The sequence below is a fragment of the Ranitomeya imitator genome, chromosome 1, assembly GCF_032444005.1.
Source record: "Ranitomeya imitator isolate aRanImi1 chromosome 1, aRanImi1.pri, whole genome shotgun sequence".
NCBI lineage: Eukaryota > Metazoa > Chordata > Amphibia > Anura > Dendrobatidae > Ranitomeya > Ranitomeya imitator.
Window position 1 is genome coordinate 38613556 of NC_091282.1, and position 15063 is coordinate 38628618.

The 15063-nt window shown below is 46.7% G+C and overlaps 1 protein-coding gene across 6 annotated transcripts in view; it reads left to right on the top strand.

Annotated features, from left to right (window-relative positions):
- ZFR (zinc finger RNA binding protein) overlaps positions 1-15063 on the top strand; it is a 67842-nt gene that overhangs the window by 39945 nt on the left and 12834 nt on the right. For 4 of the 6 annotated variants that reach the window (XM_069745991.1, XM_069745992.1, XM_069745989.1 and 1 more), the window contains exons 16-18: positions 7326-7467; positions 11080-11177; positions 12092-12187. In XM_069745991.1, the coding sequence (XP_069602092.1) occupies positions 7326-7467; positions 11080-11177; positions 12092-12187 (336 nt within the window). The remainder of the gene's footprint in view (positions 1-7325; positions 7468-11079; positions 11178-12091; positions 12188-15063) is intronic. The other 2 variants (XR_011317923.1, XR_011317922.1) reach the window with 1 other exon arrangement.

A 15063-nucleotide genomic window follows, 5' to 3' on the forward strand; every position in this document is an offset into this window, starting at 1 on the left:
AGTCGCTCGACAAGACTGAGTGATTGGCCCTGTCCCAGAGGACGAAAGGTTCCGCAGTTTTTATTCAAATCTGTTTATGGTCCCCAAAAAGGATGGAACAGTAAGGCCCATCCTGAACCTAAAGCTCTTGAACAGATTTGTCAAAGTCCATCATTTCAGGATGGAATCTCTCCGTTGCGTCATTGCCTCGATGGAACAAGGCAAATTCTTAGCATCCATCGGCATCCGGGATGCGTACCTCCACATCCCAATCTTCCCACCTCATCAAAGGTTCCTTCACTTTGCCATTGGAGAAGAACATTTTCAGCTCTCGGCCTTGCCTTTCGGCCTAGCCACCGCCCCCAGAGTTATCACAAAGGTCATGGCGGCTATCATGGCCATTCTACATTCTCGGGGTCTAGTCGTGCTTCCCTACCTAGACGACTTACTGGTCAAAGGCCCATCTTTCCGAGCCTGCAAGGAGTGCGTCCGCATTTCCTTGGATACTCTTTCTCGGTTGGGCTGGTTGATCAGTCTAAAAATGTCATCTCCTGTTCCAGCTCAACGGATCTCCTTCCTTGGCATGACACTGGACACCTTCCTTGGGTTGGTGCTTCTTCCTCGGGACAAGGTCCTGGCTCTTCAACAGGGGGTCTGGAAGCTTCTGCAGCCGTCCCCTTGTTCCATTCGTTTCGGCATGAGGATTCTCGGGAAGATGGTGGCCGCAATGGAGGCAATTCCATTTGTGCAACTGCACCTCCATCCCCTACAGCATGCTCTGCTGGACGCATGGGACGGGAGTCCCTTTTCCCTCGACCGACTGTGTCCTCTCTCTCCTCGGGTCAAGCAGTCACTCCAATCATGGATGCTCCGATCCTCTCTCCTCCAAGGGAGGTCCTTCCTCCCAGTCCATTGGCTGGTAGTCACTACCGACGCCAGCCTCCTAGGCTGGGGTGTGGTTTTTCGCCATCACACTGCGCAGGGAACTTGGACTCATCACGAATCTCGTCTTCCCATCAATATCCTGGAGATACTTGCGATTCGGCTGTCCCTAAAGCGGTTCCATCATCTCCTAGCAGGCCGCCCCATCTGTATCCAGTCGGACAATGCCACGGCTGTGGCTTATATAAACCATCAAGGGGGAACCCGCAGCAGAACTGCAATGCGCGAGGTAGAGCACATCCTTAGTTGGGCCGAAAACAACCACTCGGTCATATCGGCCGTTCACATTCCAGGAGTGGAGAATTGGGCCGCGGATTTCCTCAGCCAACAAGGTCTTGCCTCACCATCAGGACATATTCCAACAGATTTGCCTTTGTTGGGGTACTCCGGACGTAGACTTGATGGCTTCCTGGTTCAATGCCAAGGTACCTCAGTTTGTAGCCCGCTCCCGGGACCCCAGAGCAATCGGAGCGGACGCGATGGTCCTTCCTTGGAGTTAGTTTCGCCTCCCTTACCTGTCCACCCCCAGCTTCCCAGAGTAATCCGGAAGATCAGGGCAGAGTGTGTCCTGGTGATTCTCATCGCCCCGGATTGGCCTCGCAGGGCGTGGTATGCAGAGCTGGTCCAGCTCCTCGCAGACATCCCTTGGTGCCTACCAGATCGTCCAGATCTACTTTCTCAGGTCCCGATTTACCACCAGAACTCGGGGACCCCGTGTTTGACGGCATGGCTGTTGAATCCTGGGTTCTGACTCAAGCGGGTTTTTCCCGTGAGGTAGTTTCCACCTTGATCAATGCTCAAAAGCCGGTGTCATCCCGCATCTACCATCGGATCTGGAGGATCTTCTTCGATAGGTGCAGAAGCAGAGGTTGCCCTCTGATGGTTTTCAACATCCCTACCATCCTGGATTTCCTCCAATCCGGTCTGGACTTGGGACTTTCGCCGAGTTCCCTTAAAAGGCAGGTCTCGGCCTTGTCAGTCCTTTTTCAACGAAAAATCGCTTCCAAGCCTCAGGTCAGAACGTTTTTTTCATGGAGTATCTCACGTGGTGCCTCCCTACAAGAGCACCTCTAGAGGCTTGGGACCTTAATCTGGTCCTAGCTGCAGGAATCTCCCTTCGAGCCGTTGCAGGACATCCCTATATCTCTTTCATGGAAGGTGACCTTGTCGCTATTACCTCGATCAGACGAGTCTCGGAGTTGGCTGCTCTTTTCTGTCAGACGCCGTTCCTTGCGTTCCACCGAGACAATGTAGTCCTCAGATGGTCCCCTACTTTCCTCCCGAAGGTGGTGTCTTCCTTTCACCTCAATGAAGATATCGTACTTCCGTCTCTTTGCCCTACTCCAACGCCCCGTGTGGAGAAGGCTTTTCACTCCTTGGATCTTGTCAGAGCTCTCAGGAAGTACATGTCCAGGACAGCATTCTTTCGTCAGACAGATGCTCTGTTCGTGCTCCCGGCGGGACACCGGAAGGGACTGACCACTTCTAAGTCGACAATCGCCAGATGGATTCGGTCGACCATTCAAGAGGCTTACCGCGTCAGAGGCAAGCCTATCCCTGCGGCCCTAGGGCACACTCCACTTGGACGGTGGGTGCTTCCTGGGCCATTCGGAATCAAGCGTCTGCAGAGCAGGTTTGCAAAGCTGCGACCTGGTCTAGCCTGCACACCTTTTCAAAGCATTACAATGTCCATACTCAGGCATCCTCAGATGCAAGCCTGGGTAGGCGTATTCTGCAGGCAGTGGTTGCGCACCTGTAGACAGCAGGTGCCATAAGTTCACACTGTTGGGTTGTTATTCCCCATCCAGGGACTGCTTTTGGACGTCCCACGGTCCTGTGTCCCCCAATGTGGCGATGGAGGGACTTTTGTGTACTCACCGTAAAATCCTTTTCTCCGAGCCACTCATTGGGGGACACAGCACCCACCCTTGTTTTTGGCTTGTTGCCTATGATGAGTGTTTTTGTCTTTGACATGTTGTTACTACGGTTAAATCTCGTTAATCTCCTACTGCTTGGCTACGAACTGGTATTATCTGGAGCCAGTGGGCGGTGTATACTGCAGAGGAGGAGCTAACCCTTTTTGTATTTACTTAGTGTCAGCCTCCTAGTGGCAGCAGCATACGCCCACGGTCCTTTGTTCCCCAATGAGTGGCTTGGAGAAAAGGATTTTACGGTGAGTACACAAAAATCCCTATTTTCCCCTCTACAATAATCCCTTCGCCTTTCCATTCGCAAACAGCATTTTCAAGTCACGACTGTGCCCTTCAGCCTGACTATCGCACCCAGAGTGTTCGCAAGGGTCATGGCGGTTGTCATCTTCCTCTTGCACCCTAGAAGCATGGTCGTCCTGCCCTATTTGGTCGACTTTCTAGCCGCTCAGCCAGGATTACACTGAGTCATCTATATCACTTGCGATACCCTGTCACCTGGGCTGGCAGCTAAACTTAGACAAGTTTGCCGCATTTCCAGCCCAGCAGATCCTTTTTGAGGATGATCCTGCACAAGAAGGATGGTAATTCTCTCTCGAGTCAAGGTCGTGGCCCTTCAACAGGGAGCTCGCGCACTTGATCACTCATCCCCTCAGTTCATTCGATTCGCTAGGCGGGTTCTGACGAAAAATGGTGACGACAATGGAAGCAGTTTCCTTCGCTCCGCTCGTTTTCAGCAAGTCAATCAGGCTTTCAAAGGGTAGTCTTTGAGCTCCTTCCTCATCCAGGGCCTTCTCCTGGTCCAATGGTTATTAGTGAATACCAATGCCAGTCTTCTTCTCCCGATCATTGCTCTGGGGATCCGAACGGTTCGGCTAATCCTACAGCAGGTCCACTGCCTTCAGGCGGGTCACCCCATCCGTCTTCAATTGGATAATGCCACGGCTGTGCCATACGTCAATGATCTAGCAGATATCCACAGTCAAGCACCATGGCCGAGGTACCTCACACTCTCTGATGGGCCGAGATCTATCATTCAGTGATCTCGACAGTTCATATCTCTTGAGTAGAACACTGGGCGGCAAACACATTCAGCCGTCGGGGTTTCTCCTCAAGTGAGTGGGAACTTCACCCGGAAGTCTTCCATCAGATCTGCCTTCACTGGAGTACTCCAGATGTAGGTCGGATGGCGTCCAAACTGAACGCCAATGTACTCAAGTTCATGGTTCGGCCTTGAGATCCAAGAGCATCGCAGTGCATGCTCTGTTCTTCCATGGTACCAATTTCCATAACCCCTCTTCCACTACTTCCGATATCTTTTGGAAGCAGGAAGGGCCCCAGTGATCCTGGGAGACCCGCACTGACCATGTCAGGATTTCTCGCTTGCGGTACTAGTATTTTTCCGTCTTATTGCAACAAAACTGCAAATATGGACTTCCTCGCAAATATGGACTTCCTGGGGATCTTACAGTAGACTCCTTTTTTGATCCGGACAGACTTTACTATCCGGGAAAGTCGCTCCCTTTTTTCTCTGCGATCTTGTCATCCTGATGAGTCTTCAGAGCTTGCCGCTCTGTTCTTTCTGACTTTTTTCCTTATTACCATCAAGGCAAGGTTTCCCTCAGGCCATCCCCTTCTCTTGTTACCAAGGTGGTATTGTATTCCCACTGTTACAGGGGCATCGTCCTTCTCTCATCTTTCGGCTCCAGTCCAAAAAACTGAATGGGTTCTCCATAATCTGGACGAAGTGAGTGCTCAGAGCAGGTACATATCGAGGACGGCGTCCTTCTGAAGGTTGAACACTTTATTTGGGCTTCCCGACGGTAAGAAGAAGGCTTCCTGACGGTCACAGGAAGGGTTTAGCCGTTTCAACAGACATGCTAGCCTGGTGGATTCGTTTCACCATCCAGGAGTCCTTCCGTGCTAGATGTCAGCCTATCTCCCTGTCTGAGGGCTCTAGGCACCAGACGTCGGCAAGCACGGCTGCAAGCTTGCGGATTTGTCCAGTCCGCATGCATTCTTGAAGCACTATAATTCCCACACTTCCACAGATGTGAGTCCGGGCAGGCAGGCCTGATCTGATGTTGTCCCCACCTAGGGACTGCTTTGGGACATCCCACGGTCTGTGTCCCCCAATGAGGCGAAGGAGAAATAGGGATTTTTGTGTACTCACTGTAAACCACTTTTCTCCGAGCCATTCATTGAGGGACACAGCTCCCACCCTGTTATTAGCTTGTGCTTGTTTTTATAATTTGCCATGCTTGTTATGAATAGGTAATTCAGAACCACAATGGACCTTGAAGTTCAGAGCACAACAAGTGACCTGACAAAAACCACAAAACATAGGACGAGCTCTGAGACGTGGAACTCTGCTGACCGCAATCCCTAAACCTATCAAACAACACTAGAGGTAGCCGTGGATTGCGCCTAACGCTCCCTATGCAACTCGGCACAGCCTGAGAAACTAGCTAGACCTGAAGATAGAAAAATAAGCCTACCTTGCCTCAGAGAAATTCCCCAAAGGAAAAGGCAGCCCCCCACATATGACTGTGAGTAAGATGAAAACACAAACACAGAGATGAAATAGATTTAGCAAAGTGAGGCCCGACTTACTGAATAGACCGAGGATAGGAAAGATAGCTTTGCGCTCAACACAAAAACCTACAAACAACCACGCAGAGGGGCAAAAAGACCCTCCGCACCGACTAACGGTACGGAGGTGCTCCCTCTGCGTCTCAGAGCTTCCAGCAAGCAAGCAAAACCAAAAACGCAAGCTGGACAGAAAATAAAGCAACAAAAAGTAACACAAGCAGAACTTAGCTTATGCTGAGCAGACAGGCCACAGGAACGATCCAGGAGGAAGCAAGACCAATACTAGAACATTGACTGGAGGCCAGGATCAAAGCACTAGGTGGAGTTAAATAGAGCAGCACCTAACGACTTAACCTCATCACCTGAGGAAGGAAACTCAGAAGCCGCAGTACCACTCGTGACCACAGGAGGGAGCTTGATCACAGAACTCACAACACATGCTATACTCTCATATATAATCTCACATGCTATACGCTCATATGTTATTGATCTACTGCTTTTGCACCGAACTGGTTAGCTGAGAGCCAGCAGGAGGGTGTATACTGCAGGGAGGAGCTAACTTTTTTTTGTATCAATTAGTGTCAGCCTCCTAGTGGCAGCAGCATACACCCACGGTTTGTGTCCCCCAATGAATGGCTCGGAGAAAAGGATTTTACGGTGAGTACACAAAAATCCCTATTTAACCATAAACTGGCTACGACCAGGTGCTCCCCGTAAGATTTCAGACAGAGGAGTGAAAATCATTATTAGAGGAGTTGTTCAAAAGCCCAGGACCACCTGTGAAGAGTTACAGAGAAACCTGGAATCAGCAGGTACAATTGTTTCAAAGAAAACAAATAATGCACGCACCCTCCATGGCCTGTATGCGCGCTCATCACGCATCCTGCATTGCTTGTATGCACACTCGGCACACAAAGCTGAACAAAAATCTTGTTTAAGCGCATTTACAGTTTGCTCAAAGAAATTTAGACAAGCCTGTGAAATACTGGGAGAATATAGTCTGGTCAGATGAGACCAAAATTGAACTCTTTGGATGCCATAATACACACCTGGTTGGAGGTCAAAAGGAACTGCATATCACTTGAAAAACACCATAACAACAGTGACGTTTGAGGTCGGAACGTCATAATGTGGGGTTATTTTTCAACATACAGCACTAGCAAACTTCATGTAATTGGGGAAAGGATGAATGGACAAATGTACTGAGACATTCTTAATAAAAAATCTCCTGCCATCTACCAGAATGATGAAGATAAAGCGAGGGTGGACATTAAAGCAAGACAATGATCCCTAACACACAGCCAAGGAAACTCTCCATTGGTTTCGGAGACAGAAAATAAAGCTGCGAGAATGGCCGAGCAATTACCAGACCGTAATCCAATAGAAAATGTGAGGAAGGAACTAAAGCTGAGGTTATAGGAGCCCACGGGACCTCGCACATGAGCAATGCCTGCAACTAGTTTCTCCATACAGGAAGCATCTTGAAGTCATCCTCAACAAAGGCTTTTGCGTGTTCAATACTTTTTCCCAGTGTAATCTCTAATTATTACACATAAGTTATGGACATCTATGGTGATTTCTTTGCCTGTGTGGATCGAATGGATTGTTACGGACATGTGGTGAGATCTTTTGTCTATAGCAACTTTTAGAAATATATTCAGTTACAAAATTGGTGACTTGTTCATTACATACTTCACCCGCTGTATGTGGGTTTACAGAAATAGGGGACAACCCAAAATCCCATCAGCGTGATTGTGCATTGCCATGAGGTGGGCCTCGCGATGGAAAAGGCGCGTATTCTGGCAGTGTCTAATGGGCGGTCACTGAGTGTTGCATATGCTTTCTAGGATCCCATGCTGACGTCTCCCCTTCTTCTTCCTGCAGGTGATCAGCCCTGACAAGTACGAGGTGGCCAGCTCCATTCCCGAGTCGGCCATCATTTTGAATTCTTGTGCGGAGCCTAAAATGCAGGTCACCATAACCCTGACCTCACCGGTCATCAGAGAAGAAAGCATGCGGGATGGAGGTTGGAAAAAACAACGTTGCTCTCGTGATTGCTATATTTCTTCGTTATATTTATGGGGGACGGTATTAGTGAAGTCAAGCGCGCACATGGTGTCATCTCTGCTCATGCGAGATGCAGATCCGTAGTATCAGGGAGGGGAAGGGAGATGTCTTAGTTTTTTGTTTTTGTTTTTTTTCTTGACCCCATTAATTCATAAGTCTATACACCAAAACTTTAGGAAAGTTGGGAAACTTTAAGCATCTTTGATATGAAACGATGTGACACCAGTGTGGCGGTCCTAGTACATTGTGTAACACTCTGGAGACCTCCACAGGCTGCGAACCCAGGAGCCGCATGGTCCGTGTCTGCCGTATGTTGGGTCTGTTCTTATGTAGGTCAGATAGAGTGACATTTTGTTTCCTTAGCCGGTGACGATGCGACGGGCAAAGTCTAATAAACTGTTTTATATCACTGCCGATATAGAGGACTGGCTACATGTAGAAACAGAGAACTGTGGCATTACACCGCACATGGACATTAGATTAAAGCCTGATTTCATTGGACATTGTCTGATCAGTATCTACAAAATAATCCCCTTTTTTTCTTTTTCGGGAGAGCATTTTGTTTAAAATATGTACTTAAAGAGGACCTTTCACCAAATTTTTCATGTTGAAATTGAACACAAAATGTAATAGTAGCTCCTCTCTGTTACGGAGATATTATCAATATAAGTATTTGGTACTTAATGAGTTAACTTTAAAGTCCTAGAGGGTGTTGTCAGACAGTTTTAACTGGGGGCGTGTTCTTCTTCTCCCTGTGTGATGCTGACCAATCAAAAGCTGGCAGCAACACTCACAGGAAATAAGAACACGCCCCCAACGTAGCTTAAAGCAGTTTTCTTGTGTATGTGATGTAAAGATACAGCCATGACCACCGGCATGAGTCCATGTGTGGGAGGAGGGGCAGTACAGCTTAGTTTATCTACGTCACATTACAAACTCTTTCATCAGCTCTCATTATTACTGACTGTGTGAGTAATCACACTTTTTTTTTTTTTTTTTGGGGGGGGGGATTCTATATAAAATATTGACTGCAACCCACGTTCATTGTTAGGAGTCCAGAGGGTGGAGTAACTCCACATCCTCCCCTGTACAAGTATGCATGGAGATAGCCATGGGGCACTGATTAGCTCCGCCCACTGGACTCCTAAGCCCAGAATTAGCACAAATTTCAGACAGTACGATTGTATTGTATTGAAATTTTTCCCCTAGCTCTACCTATACATTTGCTTGATAAAACGATGCTGACAGATCAGACTCAGGGAGTGTCCACTTGATCACGTAGTTGTTTGTGATCCTGCAGACTTTGCTCTAATGTCTATGGCGGGCCCCGTACACCATTCTGTAGGAACGCTGAGCCCTGTAGTTCGCGAACGTACTCCGCATCCCATTCATTGCTGCTAGTTTTAATAATTATTGCATGTTTTGATTGTGATAAAAAAAAAAAAAAGGAAACAAAGCCGTCGTTTGTCTGACCTAGCGTGGATCAGGTGCTGGCGTGACGCTAAATTCACCTGGGAGGTTTTCTGAAAGACGCCATGCAGATCTTCTCCAGTGAGGTGTTTTGTTTCTGCCGCGCTGTCTGCCACCTAATCTCAGGAAGGCTTTGTCTGGATGCCCATAACTCGGCCCGGGGATCATCTCTGCATGCGTTTGCTCCCACCTTGTATTACCAGAACACTGAAGTCTTGCCTATGAATTGATCTGATTTAACCCTTGCTGCTGCGCCTCTCCAGCAGCCGGTACATCTTTGTGTTCTTCCACCCTTATAGCTTTCCTTCTGTAAAGCCTTGTAGCAGAGAATTGGTCCTGCCAGGAATTGCTGCCAAGTCATCGGAAGGATTTTTGACCAAGGTTGTCGTAGCTCAGTGTCACACCAGCCTCGTCTCACATGGGGGGTTTGGTTGCATAGTGCAGGCATCTGCTTCTTCTCCCTTCTTCCCTCTCCGGTCGCAAGCGGTGCTCACACTATTTTCCCGTGACTGGATCCAGCAAGCGTTGCCTTCTGCAGAAATTCTGAGATTTAGCGTTTTGGTTGAGGGCATTATTCACTACTAAATGCAACTGCGTAAACTCCCACTCCTTCTCCTCACTGGGGGACACAGGACCATGGTTCACCGCCGGCCAGCATCGTCATGCCTGAGATGTTAGGGGCGATTATGCTGGCCGAACATCTCAGGCTTGGCGATGCTGGACGGTGGTGAAACATAGTACTGTGTCCCCCAATGAATGGCTCGGAGAAAAGGATTTTATGGTGAGTACGCAAAAATCCCTGTTTTTCTCCCTAACGTGAGCACAAAATAGTGTGGGCACAGCGGTCTCTTTCTGATTAACCTCTTACCACCAGGGCTGTTTACAAATGGAGTAAAGTAGTGTACTTTTTTTTTTCTTTTTTTGTATGTTCTCCAGCTAATAATCAAATGATTTGCAAATATTACAGAAGTCATAACGATATATCCTTAAAGGTGTGGTCTCAGCTTCTTCAATGGGAACATTTGCAAAGTGCTTGTAGATACCAGCAACTGGGCAATATATTTAAATTTTTTTTTTTTTTTTTAGCCTTATAGTTGACGGCTCATTGCTTGGGATACCGGCCACCGCTGTGGTATATCAGAGGTGGTCGGTTTCTTAGGTAAGAAGAGCAGGTTCACTCCTCCGCCAGAGAGTGGGGAGTTTGGAGCAGCAATGCTTCTGGTCTGATCCATCAGTCTTCAGAAGCGCGCCGCCACCTGGCAAGCAGAAGGCCTGGAGGCAGGGGGAGCAGTGCGCTCCTGAAGAAAGCTGATCAGACAACCCCGCTGTCCATAGACATAAGATGGCTTGTCCATAAGCCTGCACCTTCGGGTTGTTGTCCACTACTAGGACAACCTTTTCCTGAACTAAATGTTTGGCCTCGCTAACTGAGTAACTGAGCCGGTACGGGAGAGGAGTTTAGGCGTTTTTTTTTATTTTATCGGGGTCAAACATTTAATTCAAAAAGCGGTTGTCCTAGTTGTGGAAAAGCCCTTTAAGTCGATGGAGACATCTCTCATAAGGGAAGAGTATCGTGATCAGTCCCGAAGTTAACCGCAGGTGCCTGATGCCTCCCCGAAGCCGGCAGTCCTCTAATGTCTATGGAGGACATCGCAGCATTTTCAAATCATTTTTATTATTTTCTGGAGGATATAACTTTTTTTTTTTTTTCTTTTAGAGCCTTTTAAGGGGTTGATCAAACCAATGTTAAAGGGATGCAGAAATCCTCACGACATGGGTGGTCCCGTGGATGAACGGTGCTGGATTTCTGCATCCTCCCTGTCTTGTGATCTCTGTTCTAGTGCATTGTGAACAACCATCCTTCCTGGGGAAAACCTACTCTGCCCGTGTAGACAATAAAATAAAATAAAAAAAAGGACTCTGCACCCAGACCCGTCGGAGAAATCTGCACTTTCTCTAGCTCATTGGTAGCACCGCGCCTCGGCTTCGTTTCTCCTCTGATGGCTTGTGTGACACTGTAGCTATATGGAAGGATGTGTCTTGCTCACCTGGTCAAACACCCGTCCCTCACTGCACTTCTGCCAATTCAATTCATTTTTAGATGTCACCTCGGTTATGGTGAAAGACCCACCGGACGTCTTGGACAGGCAAAAATGCCTTGACGCTCTGGCTGCTCTCCGCCACGCTAAGTGGTTCCAGGTTCGCAACATCATTTTACTTTTCTTCTTGTAGCCTTATGAGAGAATTGCACCATCAATGTTATAATCTGTCGCATAGTAAGCACACGCTTTGTCCGTGATTACGTAAAGTAACGTGGAAAATAATAATAATAAAAAAAATAATAATTTATATGACCAGAAAAACATGGACGGACGATCCTTGTAATGTTTATCAACTCACATCCTGTTCCTTTTTTATTATTTGAATTATTATATTTGTATATATTTATTTTATTTTTCCCCCCCATATTTTATTTTTTTTATTTTTTTTTATTTATTTTTTTTCTGGTCATTGAGTCGTCATTATGCAAAGACGGACTCGTTCTATTCAGTGTCGCCCTCCATCATAAACTGTGTTGTGAATCTGTAATATTCCATAAGGCTGCATAGTATCTTTGCTTACCCAATTACATACGTGTTAACCGCTTCCTACAATGTTCTTCCGGTTCCGGCGTAGGAAGTGAAAGGTACCGCGAACCCGTTTGGGATTGTGACTTTGCTTCCCGGCAAAATCGCAGCAAGGAACCAAACAGATTCCCGGCAACCTTCCAGTCCCTACCTGTGTTTTTTTTTTATTATTATTATTATTATTATTATTTATTTTTTTAATTAATTTATTTTTTTAATTTACTTTTTTTTTTTCATTTATTTTTTAATCTCTCACGTTTAATGAAATTCCCTTTTTTATTGTGTACAAGGCTCACACGTGAAATGTACAGGAGATGACAAAGTGTTTTTTTTTTGTTTTTTTTTTTATTTAGAAATACATGTCCAAAATGCCATCCAGATTGGTAGCTCATGATTTGGGCTCCCAAGCACGATGGGTTTTTTTTTGTTTTGTTTTTTTGCTATAGTGACGATATAAGTAATTGTGCTTTTGTTGTTGCACACAAGGCTAGAGCGAACGGACTGCAGTCCTGTGTCATTGTCATCCGTATCCTGCGGGACTTGTGCCAGCGTGTGCCCACGTGGTCCGACTTTCCCAGCTGGGTATGTATCCTGTTCCCATTGCCCAGTTGTATCGTGAGATTGCAGATGTAATATCTTTTACAATTAAATTAGTCAAAGAGAGATTCTTAACATGTGATCTGCAGCGTTGCGCACTACCAGGTAAGAACCGTATTTTTCGGACCATAAGACGCTCACGAGGGATCATTAATGGTAATTTTAATGTACTGGGGTAAAAGAGCGGTAATAAATCAGTGTCTCTGTAGGTCATACACACAATTGTGTTACTTATGCACATATAGATACAGCTCTGCTACATGCCCATAGACGTACACTGCTCTGCTACATGCCCATAGACGTACACTGCTCTGCTACATGCCCATAGACATACACGACTCTGCTACATGCCCATAAACATACACGACTCTGCTACATGCCCATAAACACACACGGCTCTGCTACATGCCCATATAGACACACACAGCTCTACTACATGCCCATAAACACACACGGCTCTGCTACATGCGCATATAGACACACACAGCTCTGCTACATGCCCATAGATCTACACGGCTCTGCTACATGCCCATATAGACACACACAGCTCTGCTACATGCCCATAGACACACACAGCTCTGCTACATGCCCATAGACACACACGGCTTTGTTACATGCCCATACAAACATACACAGCTCTGCTACATGCCCATACAGACATACACAGCTCTGCTACATGCCCATAGACCTACACGGCTCTGCTACATGCCCATACAGAAACACACAGCTCTGCTACATGCCCATACAGACACACACAGCTCTGCTACATGCCCATACAGACACACACAGCTCTGCTACATGTCCATACAGACACACACAACTTTGTTACATGCCCATACAGACACACAGCTTTGCTACATGCCCATAGGCACACACAGCTCTGCTACATGCCCATAGGCACACACAGCTTTGCTACATGCCCATAGGCACACACAGCTCTGCTACATGCCCATAGGCACACACAGCTTTGCTACATGCCCATAGGCACATACAGCTCTGCTACATGCCCATAGGCACACACAGCTCTGCTACATGCCCATAGGCACACACAGCTCTGCTACATGCCCATAGGCACACACAGCTCTGATACATGCCCATACGGACACACAGCTCTGCTACATGCCCATACGGACACACAGCTCTACTACATGCCCATAGGCACACACAGCTCTGCTACATGCCCATAGGGACACACAGCTCTACTACATGCCCATAGGCACACACAGCTCTGCTACATGCCCATACGGACACACAGCTCTACTACATGCCCATAGGCACACACAGCTCTGCTACATGCCCATAGGGACACACAGCTCTACTACATGCCCATAGGCACACACAGCTCTGCTACATGCCCATACGGACACACAGCTCTACTACATGCCCATAGGCACACACAGCTCTGCTACATGCCCATAGGGACACACAGCTCTGCTACATGCCCATAGGCACACACAGCCCTGCTACATGCCCATACAGACACACAGCTCTGCTACAGACACATTTATTTGCACTATACATTACCACAGTCTTTCTTGTTAAAAAAAAAAAAGGTGTCTTATAGTCCAAAAAATACGGCAGATGTGATTTCATCTGATCTCATCTACACATGGATATTTTCGTAAAGTTTTTTGTTTTTATTCTCAGCGTGTGGAAAGACAATGGAAAGACAAATTTGCAATATGTGCTCATTTTTACCATAGTTTTGTTTTTTGTTTTTCTCCTATGCCAAAAACGCTGCGTCTTTCATTACCAACAAGTGAATGACATTTCCAAAAATTTCATTCTCACACTTGTTTTTTGTTTGTTTTTTCTCTGCGTTTTTTTGAGCTGCCAGGCGTTCTTTGCCATCTGCAGCATGTCCGTTCTTTCAGCATTCATTCTATTTCATGGAAAAAATGCATCAGAAACGCACATAGTGACAGTGTTTTACTTGTCAAACTGTCTTTGCTGCATTTGTGAACCTACCCCTTCACTCTGATGCCATTTTCCCCCTTTTTTTTTTTTTTTCCCCCCTCCCAAGAGCCATAACTGTTTTTTGCGTGAGGAGTTTTACCATGGGATGCTCTGTAAACTGGGGAAAAGATTCCAAATACAGTACAGTGAAATTGCAAAAGAAAGTGCAATTCCACAATTGTTTTTTGGGTTTCTATTTTGGATGTTCACTATATGGTGAAACTGAGATGGCAAAAGGTAACCTGTCAGCAGGATTGTGCACTGTAATTTACAGACAGTGTCAGGTCGGCGCCGTTATACTGATTACAATGATACCTGATGATGGAATCAGTCTTGTGGTTCTAGCTTAGTCTTTTTTAGTTTTGTGTTAATTATACGCTCATGCTCCGGGGGGCGGCCTGTGGGGGTCTTCATGTGGTGCTCTGCTTAGGTATTCATAATGCAAACTGCTGACCGGTCACAGAGACCCCCCCAAAGGGCCACAGCAGAGCAAGAGGATATCATTAACAAAAAACTGAAAATAAAGATTACACAACCACCACAAGACTGATTCCATCACCAGGTATCATTGTAATCAGTATAACGGCGCAGACCTGACACTATCCGTAGTTACTGAGCACAATCCTGCTGACAAGTTCCCTTTAAGTGGTGAAATCAAATTTTGAAATCTTCTTAAAAATTGTCGCCCTTTTCCGAGACCCGTAACAGTCAATTTTCAGGATCTGGAGATGGGTGAGAGCTTATTTTTTGCATCCTGGGCTGGCGTGTTTGTTTACTGCTGCAATTATTCATGTGGTTAACTGCATTTTTTCCCCTCACTTTTTACTGTATTTAATAGTCCCCTTGGGGGACTTGAAGCTGTGATCATCTGATCGCTTGTGCTATACATAGAGCAGCACTGCTGG